At 57.3% G+C, this 16157-nt stretch overlaps 1 protein-coding gene across 4 annotated transcripts in view; it reads left to right on the forward strand.

Moving 5' to 3' along the window:
- Positions 1–16157, forward strand: part of CAMK2A (calcium/calmodulin dependent protein kinase II alpha) — a 30163-nt gene that overhangs the window by 5215 nt on the left and 8791 nt on the right. For all 4 annotated transcript variants that reach the window (XM_027682854.1, XM_027682853.1, XM_027682855.1 and 1 more), the window contains exons 2-13: positions 779–873; positions 3678–3737; positions 7511–7565; positions 7819–7884; positions 9467–9539; positions 9914–10016; positions 10571–10654; positions 11248–11342; positions 11740–11862; positions 12623–12706; positions 14050–14092; positions 15858–15898. In XM_027682854.1, the coding sequence (XP_027538655.1) occupies positions 779–873; positions 3678–3737; positions 7511–7565; positions 7819–7884; positions 9467–9539; positions 9914–10016; positions 10571–10654; positions 11248–11342; positions 11740–11862; positions 12623–12706; positions 14050–14092; positions 15858–15898 (922 nt within the window). The remainder of the gene's footprint in view (positions 1–778; positions 874–3677; positions 3738–7510; positions 7566–7818; positions 7885–9466; positions 9540–9913; positions 10017–10570; positions 10655–11247; positions 11343–11739; positions 11863–12622; positions 12707–14049; positions 14093–15857; positions 15899–16157) is intronic.

Below are 16157 nucleotides of genomic sequence, written 5' to 3' on the forward strand. Positions count from 1 at the left end.
GTGTGTGTGTGTGTGTGTGTGTGTGTGTGTGTGTGTGTGTGTGTGTGCCGTGCCACAGCTCCCAGCATCACACCGGCACTGGCAGTGCCACGAGCTGGCAGGGCTCGGGGTATGGAGAACGGGGGCTGAGGGGAGTCTTTGGAGCGTCCCAAGCAGCCGTGCTCATTTACCTGCCAGATCCCAGGAGAGCCTTGCACGTTGGCTCATGAGTGTGCAAAGCACAGCAGCATCAGTCCCTGTCCAGCTTGGCTCCAGGGTCCTTGGTCACAGGATCCCCTGGGCTACCCCTGCCTGGGTGGCAATTTTGCAGCTGGGGGGACCTGGCACTGCTCACAGCTGCCAAGTGCTGCTGTGGTTGCAAGGTCTAGACCAGGCTGAGCCACACAGGCTGACGTGGCCGAGAGCTTCGTGGCAGCCGCAGCCATCACAGTGTCCCTCAGGAGCCAGTGCCCCCGGTAAATCATTGCCCCTTTTCTCTTGGGGACAGGTAGGGCAGAGCTGGGAGGAAAAGGAGTAAAGGTGCACAATGCCTGGAGTGTCCCAGAGGAGCACAGAGGGAAGAATCCCACATTCACCCCTAGGTCTGCACGTGCCTGCACCCATCATTTCCCAAGGAGAGCGGTGCAAGGAAAGCTGACTGAGATCCCTCCAAATGTTTTCTCCAAATCCCTTCCCCAGCCAGCATCCACATCCCCATTCTCATCCTACATCAGGGCTGAGCTGTGCCCTTGCCCACACCACACCCCTCACCTCTCCCTGTGGCTTCTTCTCTTCCCAGGGGCGCTTTCTCCATTGTCCGGAGATGTGTGAAGGTGTTGGCAGGACAAGAGTATGCAGCCAAGATCATCAACACCAAGAAGCTCTCTGCTCGAGGTAGGTGCTGGGGATGTTCCTGGGGAGGTGAGAGGCAACCAGGGCTTACAGAGTGAGGAATTTGTCCCATAGGACCCCATTTCTGTTCCTGAGATCTGCCACCACTCTGCAGCAAAATGCTGGTGACAGCCTTGCAGCAAGCCAGACCACTGCCAGCTTCAGGCGCTGGGTAGCACAGTTATTTTGGAAGCATCACCTTCTGAGAGGGCCCTCACTGACCCCCCATCCCCATTCTTGGTGGTGCAGGTTTTCTTACTCATATACCTACATCAGTGAAATCAGAATGTCCCTTCCAGTGGGGGTTTGACTTCATTTCTAACTGTAGATGGACCCTCACCCCTCGCTGCCATCTGGTTAATCACTCTGGTGGAGCACATTGGCTGTTTGCTGCTGGAAGAGGTGCTGGTGGGTCCGTCCTGGTGGGTCTATCCTGGACGCTCCTTGAATTGAGGCTGAGCTGAGCCAGCAAAGCATCAGTCAGCCCTTGCCCCAAGGCACAGTCCCCTCTGCCCCCAGGAATGTGGCAGAGGAGCTGTGATGAGGAGGATGGAGAGGATGGGGCAGCAGATGCTGTGTCCCCACTCTAGCTCCTCTCTGGCTGTCAGGAGTGCAGGATGGGTGCCGGGAGCAAGCACCCTGCCAGGAGAGTTTAATTAACCTCCCTCGGTGACTCTCCCTCCTGCCACTGCTGACCTCCGAAGGCAAAACTGAAATGCAGAAAATGGTGACAAGCTCCTTTCTGACCTGGAATTAAACCAGCATGTTGCAATCTCCCTCCCACCATGCTGCTGAAGCGGCACAGCGCCAACACTGAGCCTCCCCAGCTCCTCCAGCACTGACCCCTGCCCTTCTTCTGGGATGTGGACCATTTCTCTTCCTCTGAAGCTGAGGGCTGAGCTCCAGGCAGAGTGTGCAGTGCTGGGCTCAGCTCTTGGCTCCTGCCCATGTACCCCAGCTGGCAGCAGGGTGGGCAGAAAATGCCTCCCAGATTTCAGGGCTGCCTGGAGCAGCAGATTGAGCCACCCCCCTCTCTCCTGCCTCCACTCACCTCCTCAGGCAGTTTGCCCCTCTCCACCCTCTCCTGGGGTTTGTGCTGTCCCTGCAGTGGCTCTGTGCCCATCTGCCCCCTGAGGAGACTTGGCTGGAGCTATTTTCCCTGCTCCACCAGCTGAAATCACGAGCTGCTTTTGCCAGTGATCTGGAACCTCCATTTCTGCAGTGCTGCCGCTTCCCCAGACTGGGACAAGCCCCAGAGGGGCATGAGGAGCCACTGTCCCATGGGGATGTGCCACTGGCTGTGTCATACACAAACAGGGGGGAAGGCAGGGAGGGAGGAGTGGGGAAAAGAAGCTGCAAAACATCTCCAGCCATGGTCTGTTTCTTCAGACATCCTCCTGGCTGCTGACACAGAGGGGCCAGCAGGAGAGAAAGTGGAAGTCTTGGAGGAGAAATGGGGTTTGGGTGCAGGCAGGAGCTGGATTTGTGGGATAGGAGGGGAACTGCGGCCATGGGTCACTTCCCCAGAGAATTGCTTGCCTCACTGGCCCTCCAGCCCATCCGTGTCATCCACTTTAGTTGTGAAAAACAAAAGCCTAAACCCCAACCTCTCCCTGTCACCCCATCCCATCCTGGGAAGGTTGTGCCCCATTGGGGAAAATGCCATGGGGAGCTGAACGAGGTCATGGAGGCTGCTCCAGCCTTCAGCTCACAGACTCCAGTACAGGCTGCAAAATTCACTCCAAACCTGGGGTTGACTCTCCCACTGGATGGGGATACTGAGCCCTGGGGAAGGCTTCAGCCCTGCAGAGAAGGGGGCTGTATCACCTTCACATCTCAGCGGTCGGAGACACCCAGGTTTGATTTGATGCAGAGCGAGACTCCGGGGTGTGAACCTGCAAGGGAGCAGCGATAGCACCGAGAGACAAGCAGCCCTAATTATATCCTCACTTGTCCCGGCTGCTGAGTTCCTGCTAGCACGAAATTTCCTCCAGACAGGCACCTCCATGCAGGATGGCTGGATCAGGTGTGAGCAGAAGTGGAGAGGAAGAAACAAAATGATTTACAGATTCATTCTGAGGTGCCCCAGCGTGGAGGATTTTTTGGCTCAGCTCAACTTGCTTTGCCCAGAGCTCCCTTGTCTCACATTCTCAAGCCAAAAGCTGAGGAAAGGGACCTGTGCTGCCTTTTTGCAGACAGGCACCAGAGCAAAGCACATTTTCAGAGCCAGGGTTTTGTGATGCAGGAGAGCAAAGCCCTGATGTGGAATGGCTGGTGACGGTGACGGGGAGCAAAGCCTGTAGCCCCATTTCAGCCTGACACCTCTCACTGGTCATTCGGTTGCTCAAATTGTACCATACAGGACCAGAAATGTCCCTTCTGATTACTTGTGCCTGGAAAAATAGGAGAAAAGGGAACAGTGCTGCTGGCGGGGATAAGCCAAGCAAATCCAGGATATTCAGGAGGTGATCAGAGATTGTTCAGCTAAGAGAAGGGAGAGAGGAGGGCAAGGGATCATCCCAAGCCCAGGACTACCCATGGCATCAGTACCTAGGGGCTTGGTTGGGGGCTACATCTGTGCTGGGATAGTGCCCATCAGGCCCTGATGCTGAACATGTCCCCAGATCTGCTACTCTTTAGCAAAAAAAAAAAAAAAAAAAAAAAAAAAAAAAAATGGGTTTTCTCTTTGCCAGCTGCTCTGTCCCCCCAGATTTCCTGTGCTGGCAGCTCCTCTGAGAGCCCAGCAGGAGCTGAGAGCAGTTGAGTCCCTTCCTCAGATCCTAATTTAGGGCCGTTGCCTCTTTCAGATCACCAGAAGCTGGAACGAGAAGCCCGGATCTGCCGCCTCCTGAAGCACCCCAACATTGGTAAGCACACCCTGCAACCCCCGTTGTTGGGGCTCTGCTGCCCACATGCCCTCCCGTGCCCCAGCCGGGGCCAGGGGGTCCCCACCAATAATCCAGCCCTGCCTGCAGCAGCACGGACTGCTTGTCCTTCCCTCGTGCTCCGGCCACCCTCCCAGAGGAGAGGGGCTCGGTGGCAGCCGAGATCCGCACAGCCGTCCCTCCTCTTCCTCGCGGGAAGCACCATCCTTAACGGGGCCATGGGAAGAAAGGCCCCCACCAGCCATGGGGGGATTGAAGTAGGTCCTGACTAACCCACTTGGCCATAGCTCCCTCAGGGAGAAGCGGAGCCTCAGGAGGCTGCAAAGGGCTATTTTTACTGCTCTCCCCCCGTTCGGGTGCCGTATTCCTCTGCATGCTCCAAAAAGCGGCTGCAGCTCGGAGCAGCAGCAGCAGCGCGGGGCGTGTGGGAGGAGCGATGGCGGGGGGAAGCGAAGACTTTCCCACCGACCGTCCATCTGAGAGTAGCCTCCTTCGGAAAAGCTGTTTCAGGAAAACTCCTGAGCCCCTGCAAAAGACAAAAATAGGCCAGAAGGAGAGAGAGAGGGGAGGGGAAAAAGCTGCAGTAAAAAAAAAAAATAAAAAAATCCCCAAACTCCATCCCTGAGAGTGATGCCGATGCAGGCTCTTGATCCCTGCGGATAGTCCGGATGAAGCTCCTCTTCCCTCTGCTGCAACCCAGGATGTGCCGACCCCAGTGAGATCCTGCAGCTTTGGGGAAAGCATTTGGCGGTTTCTGCAGCCCTCTCAACCCACAGTCAGGAGCTGGGAGGGTTCCCCTGTGGCCGAGCTTCTCCCTGGCCCCCTCACTGCTCCGGTGACCTGGATCCGTCCTTCCCCAGGAGCTACTGCAGCAGATCCAGGGAGCTAGATCCAGGGCCACTGGGACCAACCATGTGGCTCCTGTCCCATAAATATTTCAGTTTGAAAAAGGACTGTCAGCTTCCATCTGTCTCGGCACATGGCTGCATGGCAGGTCTCCCCTGCATTGCCAGGGTGCCGGACCCCGCAGGCTTCCCCAGCCTCTGCTCAGGCGGGACCAGGAGCTGCCCTGCAGGGGTCTTGCCAGGGAGTGCAGCATCCCCTTTGCACCAAAATACAGGCAGCGATTGCCGAGACATGAAGGAAACACATTGCAAATCCATGAATAGCAGGAAATACTAAAACCAGAGGAACTCACCCTGTGAGACCTGCAGGATGGTAGCTGGGCCATGCAGCTGGAGCTCCCCAGCTTCCCGGCCTGGCCACAGCTCTTCCCTGTGGCTGTCTTCCTCCCTTCCCTCTCCATCACCTGCTGGTGGAAATGACAAGACTTCCGAGGACAGAAACATCTGACCCCTTCCTGTGCCTTGTCCCCCACCCCTGCACCACCCCCCGCTGTTTGGCCATGACCTGGCAGGCTCAGAGCATCCCTGCTGCAAGGGCTGGAAGGGGTTAACAGCATGAGATGTTAACAAGCCCAATCCGCTGCTATTTATACCCAAGAGGCTCTTCTCCACCCCCCACCCCACACACCCTCTTTCCCTTCACGCCCCTCCACTGCTCCTGCTGCCTGGAAACTTGGACTCGCAGCTCCCCTTCCGTGCAGCAAAGGCGGCTCATTACCCACCCAGGAGCTGGAACGAGCTGTGCCGCTGCAGAGCAGCCTGGCATGAGGAAGAGGAGGCACTGCTGCTTGGGATGAGGCAGAACAACCCTTTCCAGCCCTCACTGGGAGACGCACCCCAGCTGCCGAGGGCTTTGCTGTCCTCTCCCTTCTTCCCTGCAGCGAGGTGGGGTCTTTCCATCTCCCATGACAACACGTGGGGTCCCTTCATTTCCCACCGGGAAGCCACGCTGCAGTTCCTGGAGGAACCAGTCTGCGCTCTGCACTGTGCCTGCTGGAAAACCTCACATGGAAAGCCGTGCACAGGCAGTTAAGGGCAGGGCCAGGTCCCCAGGATCATGCAGTACATCCACAGTACTGGGTGATGTATTAGGAGAGCTGCGGTTTCCCAAAGTTTTTTTCCATTCAGGGAAGTCTTGCTTTATTGGGAAAACTTCGGCTGCAGGCAGCCCTGCAGTTTTAACTCCAGGTACCTGTTGTCCACTGACTCTCAGTCCCAAAGCTGTGTCCCGCTCTTGCCTTGGCTCCCAGCACTGAGCTGGAGTGGTTTGGCCAGTGCAGCCCTCTCTGACTACAGTCAGTAACAGATACTTGTAGGATCGGGTTATATTTAGAGCAGCTGCTCCCTCTTATACCTCCTTGGCTCCTGGCAGCCACAGGCTTTGGGACTTCCCCAAGAAAGGAACTGTATCTGGACCATCTGTTTGTGGTTACACTGGCCCTATCCACACCGAACTCACCTAATCCCCCTGAGAACACTTTGGCTTCTGCGGGATCCCAGCCGTGATACCCTCAAATCCCTCCCAGGCGAGATGAAATGGGAGGAATTATGCCTTTTTCAGCAGAGGAAGGCAGGAAAGCTGGGATTTTGTCAGAAAAACAGAGCAGACAGATGTTGTAGCACAGGGAATGTCTGCAGAGGCCAGCAGTGGAGAAGGATAACCGGGAAATAAGACGAGCAAGTTGTGTCAGTAATCGGGATCACAGGAGAAACCGATAGGAAGGATGGTGCTCAGCTCATCAGACCTCCTCTGCCCTGGCTGGGTGTGGTGCCACTGCTGGCAGTGTGGTCTTGGCAGCTGCTGGATCTGCCTGTGGAGCTTGGAGACAGGAGAAGGACCAGAAAAGTGGTGTTTGCTGGCCTGGGAGATAAGAGAAATACAGTGCAGTATCTGTGCTCAGCGATGGGGCTTGTTATCTCGCCTGGCTCAGACTGAGTCTGGAGGATGTTTCCATATAGGGCTCAGCTGATTTAGCTGCAGTAAAAGGGTCTAGAAGTAAAAATTCCCATAAACTCACCTTGATGTTTCTTTTTTCCCCCTTGATTCCTAACATTCTCAAAGATGTTGAAAGTTGTACAGGGCTAAAACCAGGTGAGAGAGAGGAAGGGTTAAACATTTACAGCCTCAAGGGAATCAAACAAAATATGAGGTGGGGGACAGAGGACACTGGACCAGGCTCTGTTTATCCATCCTACCTGTTTCCATACCCCTCCCCTTGCTGCACATCTGCCTGCTAAGCTGTGAGCAGGGATCTGAGCCTGAATAACCAGCACACAGCTGCAGGGTGACAGATTTGTACCCGGCTGTGTCTGGTGAGGTGTGCACGAGGGGAGAGGGTGCCCCTCAGTGTGATGAGCAGGGTGAGATTCCAGGAGACGGGGAAACTCATCCTGCGGAGATTCCCAAGGAGAAAAGGAAGGTCATGAGCAGAAAATAAAAAGAGCCCTGTGGGTGCCAGGGCTGTCAGCCCAGCACCCTGCTGAGCTCTCCCTGTGCCCAGGCACTAATCCTGTTGGGGCTGGGGACACCCATGCCTGCAGCCTGCCCAGTGCCCAAGATAGCCCAGCAGCTGCCCGGAACCTCAGCCAGACACAGCCCCGGGCAGTTCCCAATTTGGAGGTGACCTTTGAGCCTCTCACCACTGCCCCAGGCTGGGGCCATGGCTGGGGTCCCCTGGTGAGCAGGGACCCCCACCCAGTCAGTGGCAATAGCAAGAAGAGGAGGGAGGAGGAATAGCCCTGCTTGTGCCCTTCCCCAGCTCCTGCTTGAGCCCAGAGGGGAGCAAACGCATTCCTGGGGAGTGGGGTGGGAGCCAGGTGTACCCCATAACCCTTCTGTCTCTGCTGCAGTGAGGCTCCATGACAGCATCTCTGAGGAGGGCCACCACTACCTGATATTTGACCTGTGAGTAATGGTTCAATGCATCCATCCCCTGACCCACTGCCAGCTCCGTGCTTCCATCCGGGGTGACACACCCTCCACCTCACCCGAGCCCTTCCCGTGGAGCTTGAACCACGCTTGGGTCCCCCAAGCCGGGCAGAGGGCAGGTCCCTGTCCTGCACCTCTGACTCTCCTGCCATGCAAGGAACATTTTGGGGGGGGATTGCCGGGGCCGAGTGTGCTGTCAATCAATCCAGCTCCCCCTGTTTTCTCTCAGGGTCACTGGTGGGGAGCTGTTTGAGGACATTGTGGCCAGGGAGTACTACAGTGAAGCGGATGCCAGGTGAGCACAGACACACGTGGGGCTGTGGGAGGGGGGACAGATTATATCCCCTTCTCCCAAGAGCTGCTCCCTCCCAGGGTCCTACACGCCTGGCTTTCTGCAGCATGAGCTCCTTCCATGTTGGGAGGTGTTTTACAGCCACTCCTGCAACACATACTCATAAACCAGAACTGTCGTGCAAAAAAGATTTCCAAAAATGCTCTTTTTAACTCACTCAACTCCTGTGCCAAGAAGTGCATGTGCTACCATGGGGCTGGTTTCCTCCCCAAATCAGATGGCTCCCAGCCATTGCTGGCAGCATCTTCCTCGCCTGGAATGATGGGTTGGCCCACATCTGACCTCCCTGTAAAGGAGCAGGCTGTTGGGGCTCCCTGGGCTGAGTGCACTGGGTTTCCCTGGTCTGAGATGGTCCCTGGACATCTGGGGGATGTCAAGGCTCCCTGGGCTGGGGATATCGGGGCTCTCCAGGCAGGCAGAGGGGAAGCCCAACACCAGACTGGTACCCAGCCAGGGCCATGATATCACGGACACCCCACAGTCCTCACCCCTTCCCCTTGGAACTGCATTCCAGCCATCTGCAAGCATTTCTCTGGCATTTACCACTTCAAAGCACTGAGGAGGAGCAGGCAAGACAGGCCGGGTGGGAGGATGTGCTCAAGCTCTGCTCTCTCCCACGCTCCCGCTGGCATTTTCCAGGTACCCCGCTGCAGAGCCAGGGGGTTGGGTGCCATTTCAGCCACCCCTTTGGCCCCTTCAGCTCAGCCAGGGGACAGCATTAGCTTCATTTTTTTGCCCTTCTCCAACCTCCAGATATCACTGTGCCTCTTGGCTTTGCCCACAGGCTAAGCATAGCCTGTACATGTGTCCAAAAGGGTGGTAAGCTCTACAATACCTCTCTGCATGAGAATATCCTTTATTTCCAAGCAGAAAGCAATCTCATTTAATGGGCTGCCTGCACTGAATCCACTTACAGCCCATCCACTTATTAGTGTCATACAAATAAAATAAAATACATGTAAATAAAGACCTTCTGCCTTGCACACAAGCTGTTTTGGAGTAAAAGTGATCATCGCCTCTGTCTTTTTCCCTTCCTGTCTCGCACACGCAGCAGAGCTGGGATGTAATGAACTAGATATAAAGTAAGCAGATGCAGCAAGAGCCACCTGCATTAGAGCAGAGCAGGAAAACGGGGCTGGAGCAAAGGTTACACAGAGCACATCTGCTCTGCCTGGGTTTGGAGACCAGATCTGGGCTGGCATTGTGGCTCCACCGCTGGTCTCCAGCTCCCCCCCAACACTCCAGTGTTGCTCCAGTGGGGATCCCAGAGGCTCAGCTGTAGCCCACATGCTCCTGCTCACCATCAGTGGCTGTGCAGCAGCTCTGGTGGGGCCTTAGTGGGTTAGAACTGCTCCCCACATGTGTGTGGGTTTCGATGGAGGGAGACACTGATCTGTGCTGAGGGGCTGCTGGTGGGCAGCGTGATGGAGAGAGGGGCAGAGGGGTGAAATGCTGTGAAATAGAAGTGTGTGACAAAACTCTGCCTCACCGGCCACTTGTGTGAGCTTTCTCCTCTCTCCCACAGCCACTGCATCCAGCAGATCCTGGAGGCTGTCCTGCACTGCCACCAGATGGGGGTGGTTCACCGGGATCTGAAGGTAGGAGTCGCAGGGGGAGTGCCTGTGGGAGGATGGGGGACCCCACCTGTGATGCAAAACCCTGTGGAGCAATGCCCAGAGTACTCCAGGGCTGCTGAAACAGCAGGGAGGAACACGTGTAGGGCTTCGGGAAAGCCACAGAGCAAAAACCAACTCCAGGGTGAAACAACACAAAGGAGGGGGGCAGGGAGGTCCTTGAAGTCCATGGTTCTCTAAGGATCCAGGGACATCAGGACACACAGCAGGACAATGCAGTTGGGAAGCACATCCAGAGCCCTGACTTTCCTCCGTGCTGTGCTGGGAAGGTCACCCCATCCATAGTGGAGCCCCTGGTGGGTCTTTCACTCCTCTCCAACCCCCATCTCCTCCTGCAGCCCGAGAACTTGCTGCTGGCATCCAAGCTGAAGGGTGCCGCCGTCAAGCTGGCTGACTTCGGCCTTGCCATCGAGGTGGAGGGGGACCAGCAAGCGTGGTTTGGTGAGTGGGACTGGCCTGAGGTGGGGCATTCTTCAGCTTTCCTTGGCGTGTTTGATCAGGGGGGCTCCAGGTGGGACACACATCCCCAGGACCTGAGCCCCGGGTTATGGGAGCATCCCAGCAGCACAAGTGGCACAGTGGGTGAGGAGGTTGATGGCTCCAGCTGTGCCCCTGGAAACAGCCCAGTGTTGATCCAGGGAAGAGGCAAGCAACTCCACAGGGACTCTGTGAGTCACCAAGATGTCCTGGTGAGATGGACAAACTGGCAACAGGGGCAGACCAGGGGGAGGGAAGCCTCTTGCAAGTGCTGGAGGTGCTCATCAGAGCACTCCAGCTTTATGGACTACCCTGGAATTTGGTTGTAGCAGAAAGCCACAGTTTGCTCTGCCCGCAGGACTCACAGAGGTGTCTGGCAGGAGGGTGCCTGTCCCACTGGGTCAGGATGTGCCAGGACTCCTGGCTCTCACTGTGCCTGGCTGGGCACCAGTCCCTGCTGGTGAGCTGTGTGGGGATGGGGCTGCTGCCGGCAGGGTGTGATGGGCTGTCTGTCCCAGGTTTCGCCGGCACCCCGGGATACCTCTCCCCTGAGGTGCTCCGGAAGGACCCCTATGGCAAAGCCGTGGACCTGTGGGCTTGTGGTAAGTCAGACAGGGGCTGGAATGCCGGGAGCCGGCTGGGTCGGGCTGGGCTGGGCGGGATGAGGCAGGCTGTTCATCCAGCATGTCCCGAGCTGCAGTTGCTACACACATCTCAGGGAGGTCAGGGGGGAGGATTTACCCAAGAGGTGGCACATTACCCTGGGCTGTCCCCGGAGCAGCACCCTCTCTCCCAATCCAGCGGCACCCTTCTCTGAAGGATCAGCCCCCTTCCTACGTACCCAAAGCTCCCAGTCAGGAGAGATGCTGTCTCTCTTCCCTGAGGTGCTGGTGGAGTCAGGCAATGATTCCATACAGTTGCAGCTGTAGGGGAGCCTTTTTCCACTCACAATGGGGAGGAGGCATCACCCAGGCCTGCCAGAGCACCCACTTGAGGGTCTGCATGTGGCTGCCAGAGACCACCAGCACAAAGATGGATCCACCAACAAGCCTTTTGCTTTTTAATCAATGAGCAAATCCTCATGTTTCCCTAATTTCTGTTTCTCTGCTTGAGTTTGACCAATCCCCAGGCAGGGTCTGCTCCTACCTCCAGCAATGAATTCTCTCCCACTGATTCCATCTCTTCTCCTGGGCAGGTGTCATCCTTTACATCCTGCTGGTTGGGTACCCACCCTTTTGGGATGAAGACCAGCACCGACTCTACCAGCAGATCAAGGCTGGGGCTTATGATGTGAGTGGGTTTGTCTTGTCCCCCTTTTCACAGTCTACCCTCTCTCCTGCTGTCCCTGCCTTACAACCTGCTGCTCTAGAAGAGCAATCTGGCCAAATTCAGACAGACAGGAGCAAGGTTCTTTCTTCTGCCCTGGTCACGGAGGGTGCACACATTAGCATGTTTCAGGGCCAATTTGCAGGACAGATAGGTCTTGTCCTGGGCCTTCCAACTTTCTCCTTCCACTTCTGCTCTCCAGTTTTCTACCTGACAGAAAACTGTCAGAAAACCATTCCAGTTGTGCTACCATCTCTCCAACCCGCCCCAAGCTGCGGGAGAACCAACCCAAATGTAAAGGGGCTTCTGCTCCTTCTGTTCCTTCCTGCTATCCCTCATCCTGGTCCCTTTGCTTTGGCAGTTCCCCTCCCCTGAGTGGGATACAGTGACTCCAGAAGCAAAAGATCTCATCAACAAGATGTTGACCATAAACCCGTCCAAGCGCATCACGGCAGCGGAGGCTCTGAAGCACCCCTGGATATCGGTGAGTTTGACATTCATGGTTGGGGCTGAAGCTGTAGAGATGTGGGGGCTCACAAAGGGGGAACACCTCACCGAGGAGCATGTGATATCACACACGCTGCCAGCTCTCTTCTCCATCCTGGGAAGATGGTTTCCTGGCATGGTTCCTCTCAGTGTTCTCAGAGCAGCTTTTTCCCTGGGGTTTTACAGCAGAGAAAAGCTTGTGAATGCAAACAGCATGTCCTGGGGAAGCTGGTGATGGGAAGGACACATATGTTCCCAGCCCTGGTGGGGATAGGCTGGTTTCTTGGTGTCACACTGTGCTGGGGGGCTTTTCTTCAGAGATGATGGGAGCAGACTTGTGTTTGTCCATCCATCCACCCACCCCAGCAGCAATCCCCCCACCCTTCACTTCATCCCACTGCTCTGGCTGCTGGTTCTCTCTCTGAATCAGCTCCTAAAGGCAGGAGGAGTCTGTGGGCTTAACCCTGGGACCCCACATGTGCAAACCCTGAGCACATTGCTGAACATGGCTGGTCAGTCAAGGGGTTAACTGTGTGGGCAGCCAGTTCTTCCTGCAACCCCTCCACCAGAGCAGATCCTGCTGACTCCAGAGCTTCGATCTCCCACTGCCCATTAAACTTTTATCTGCTGCTGCTGCAGGCAGCCCTGGCCCGTGCCTCGGCCACGGGAGATCGCACACGTGTGTGTGCATGTGAGAGCAGGGCTGGGGGAGCCCTTTCCCCCCGGCTCTGCTCTGAGCCAGGTCTCTCTCCCCCCAGCACCGTGCCACCGTGGCGTCATGCATGCACAGACAGGAGACGGTGGACTGTCTGAAGAAGTTCAATGCCCGGAGGAAGCTGAAGGTAACGCTCATACTGTCCAAGCTGGCCTCAAAACGCATGGTTGGGTCATAGGTGGGCTTATTCTCTGTGTGGGAAGGGACAGGGTGGTGTCCCTGGGCAGTGGTATGGGGGTGATGGGCGTTTGGGGTCCCTGTTGTGAAGAAGGCAAAAGAGACAGAGTGCAGTAGTGGCTTCATCTGTCTGGGGTTCCCAAGTGCTCAGAGAAAGCCATGGTGAAGGAAAGCAGAGTCACACTGGACGCTGGGGTAAGCACTTTCCCTCTGGAGTCTGTGTCAAGAAAGCTCGTCTTTAGGGCAGGACATGGGTCTGAGAGGCACAGTGAGACCCTCTGCCTGATGGCCAAGATACGTTGCAGCCAAGGAATAAAGTCATCCATAGACAAGCAGAAAGCTCACCTACACCAGCAGCCCCACAGGCTTTCCCGTCTCGGATGCTGTCACATGCCACAGCCTGGACCCCTCTGTAATCACCATCTCCAGCTGGAGCACCTCCCTGAAGCACCCATCTCCCAGGTGCTGCTCAGCCTCAGCCAGCAGCATGGCACTGGGAATGGGCTCTGGAAATCACAATGCCTCCTCCAGAGCTGGAGGCACAGAGCAGGACAGCTCTGGCCTGTGTTGTAGCCAGAGCCATCAGTGCTCCAGGCCTGAATGCAGCATGACACAGAACAGTGCAGCTGCAGGCTACTAACAAGATTATCAAGCAAAGAAACTGGCTATAAACTATTATTACTTTTCTGCTAGACAAGTAATGAAATTAGTTCAGGCATACACTTCCAAATAGTAATCCATTACTGTAAGCAATTAGTCCAAAGTAATCTCATTATACGCTGAGCAACTAGTTAGTAAACTCAGCTGGAAAAGGGGAAGGATTCTTACAAGTGTTGTTTTGCAGTGGTGATCTTTGCGTGGCTCCCATGAGCAATCCCTGCCCTGATGCTCTGAGCTAGCGCAGCTTTAATGCCAATTAAATCTGGTTCCGCTCCTGGTGGGTCCCTTTGCCACCAGCTGCCAGCCCCGGTCAGTGGGGTTGTGCTACATCTAGGGCAGGGTAGTATGAGACTGGAAAGTGTCCCACAGATTAAATATCCCTTTAATCTTGGAGGGAAGGCAGTTTCAGAGCGTGCAACCCAATGCCTCAGTGCTGGTGATATGGAGTTGGGTACTGAGAGCTGCTTTTGATGGCAGGAGGAGAATATCAGTCCGTGGGCCAGTTTCCGTCCAGCCAGGTGGCTGGGGGACAGGTGCTGAGCAGGGTTTTCCGCCCTCAGGGATGGGGGGAGCAGCAGGGTGTGGAGAGCTGGGGTCCAGCACACCCTTCCTTCTGCCTTCCTTGTCTTTCAGGGAGCCATCCTCACCACCATGCTGGCCACCAGGAACTTCTCCGGTAGGTGCTGTCTCTGGGACTCATCTCTTTGTCTTACAGGCTGCCCAGGGCAAATCCGTAGGATTCCTGGAGATCTGGCTTTGCCTTGAGTGTCACGGGGAGACTGAGGTTGCGGCCTGGTGCCTCTGGGGATGTGTGGTTTTGGGTAGTCCTCCAGGGGAGATCACCTGGCACCTCCAGGCTGGCATCTGGTGTGGGATGCAAGAGGAAAGGTGTCTGGCTGAAGTGCAGTGGTCTCCAGTGGTGCAGGGGTTTATACGCGCCCAACCATCTGGCTCGTGCTGGGGTGGGGATGCAGGTGCTGGGGGCAGCCAGAGCTCAAGCTGCTGGTTTTGTGTCCTCCTGGAGATGTTTGTGGCTCAGGGAGAGCATCCTCTGCATCGGGAATGTCAGACAGGTTCCTGGGTGCCACGGCAGGCAGATGGCAGCAGGATCCCTCAGGTCTCTCCCCAGGCAGGTGGATGCGGATCCTGCGGGGTTTCCCACTCTCTTCCTGCCTCTCTACATCCCGAGGGCTGCATGGGAGACAGGGCCAAGCATGGCAGCCCAGCCTGTGCACTGGAGAGGTCTCAGCACAGCCACAAGCCCCAGTGCCCCCACCGAGAGCTGTTCCCTCTGGGGACACCTCGCTGCAGATGGGATTTCACAGGCGATTCCCAGGCACAGAACCAAATGGAGCCAAGTGACTACAGAGCTCATCCACTTGCTGTCACCTCCAGCCCTCCCCAGCGCTGGGAATGTCCCTGCAGCGGTGCTGCAGTGCTGGGACACACCAGCCAAGCCCTGCAGCCGCTGAGCCTGCTGGTGGCAGCTGTTTGGGGTCAGACGGGTGTTTCAGGGTGCTTTGCTGAGGCGCCCCGGGTGTCAGGTGCGGCAGGCGGGCAGAGGTGCCAGGGAAGCTCGGGGAGAGGGCTGTGGCCAGGGCTGGTATCTGCATTTGTCGTGCGGGGATCGTGCTGACACATTTAGCACCTGTGGAGGGGAGCTGGAGGAGTCCAGCAGCTGGGGGGATCCGGTGTCAGCCCCGCGCCGGGGAAGGCGGTGGACAGGAAGCATCAAAGGGCAGGAAATTCAAAAGCGTCTCTCATCGTGCTGCCCGTCCCACGCACGGCCCAAGGGCTCAACCAGAGCGCCCAGCCCAGGAGCACAGCGGGGCTGGTGAGCGAGTGCAAGGTCTCGCATGGCGCTGAGCTCCACCGATCCCACCCTGCTCCGGGGGTGCAGCGGCAGTGGGGTGGCTTGTGCGGCCCGGGGGGGGCTGGGGCAGTGCCGGCAGCGGTGGGTGGGCACCGGGGAAGGCGCCTGCTTTTCATCATTGTCAAAATGCGGGTTGCAGCTGTCGGGCCGGCGGGCCGGCAGCACATGATCCCGGCAGCATGGGGCTAAAATTAGAGGGCGGCAGGCGGGCAGCCCATTCCTCCACGCTGCACCACGCCGGGTCAACAGCACCCCCCGGCCAGAGCCCTCCTGCCGCCGGACAGCGCTGCCGGCCCCTCCAGCCGCCCCGAGCGCTCGGCGTGACTTCGGGAGACGGGTCATGCCCCTGGCCGAGAGCCGCCGGGGTAGGACGGGACGGTGCTGGCAAGGTCGCCCCTGAGCTCCAACGGATTGCACCGGGGGTTGCTGAAGAGAGGGCGAAACGAAGCCCACCAGCCGGTCCCGCGGGGTCCCGCCGCTCCGCCGCCCGGCACCATGCTGCTGCTCCTCGCCCTCCTGGTCGTGGTGCCCTGCCTGGCTCTCCTAATCACCTTCCTCCTCTCTCCAGGAGGCAAAAGTGGTGGCAACAAGAAGAATGACGGCGTGAAGGTAAGCCCCCTGCCCGCTGCCCTCTCCTGCCCGCCCCTCGGCTGCTGGGGCGGCGGTGGGGGTCTCTGTGCCGTGCCGGAGGGGACCGTCTCCATGCCCTGCTGTGCCAGGGGTCTCCGTGCCATGCCGGCAGTCCCTGAGACACCCTGCACTTTAAAGGGCAGCTGTTGGCCCGGCTGTCCCGGTGTGTCCCCGTGCCACCGGCTGGGCTCCTGCCGGGACAGGCAGTGCACAGGAGGCTTCGCAGCACTGCCGGTCG

This window comes from Neopelma chrysocephalum, unplaced genomic scaffold (genome assembly GCF_003984885.1).
Source record: "Neopelma chrysocephalum unplaced genomic scaffold, ASM398488v2 Primary Assembly neopelma1_63, whole genome shotgun sequence".
NCBI lineage: Eukaryota > Metazoa > Chordata > Aves > Passeriformes > Pipridae > Neopelma > Neopelma chrysocephalum.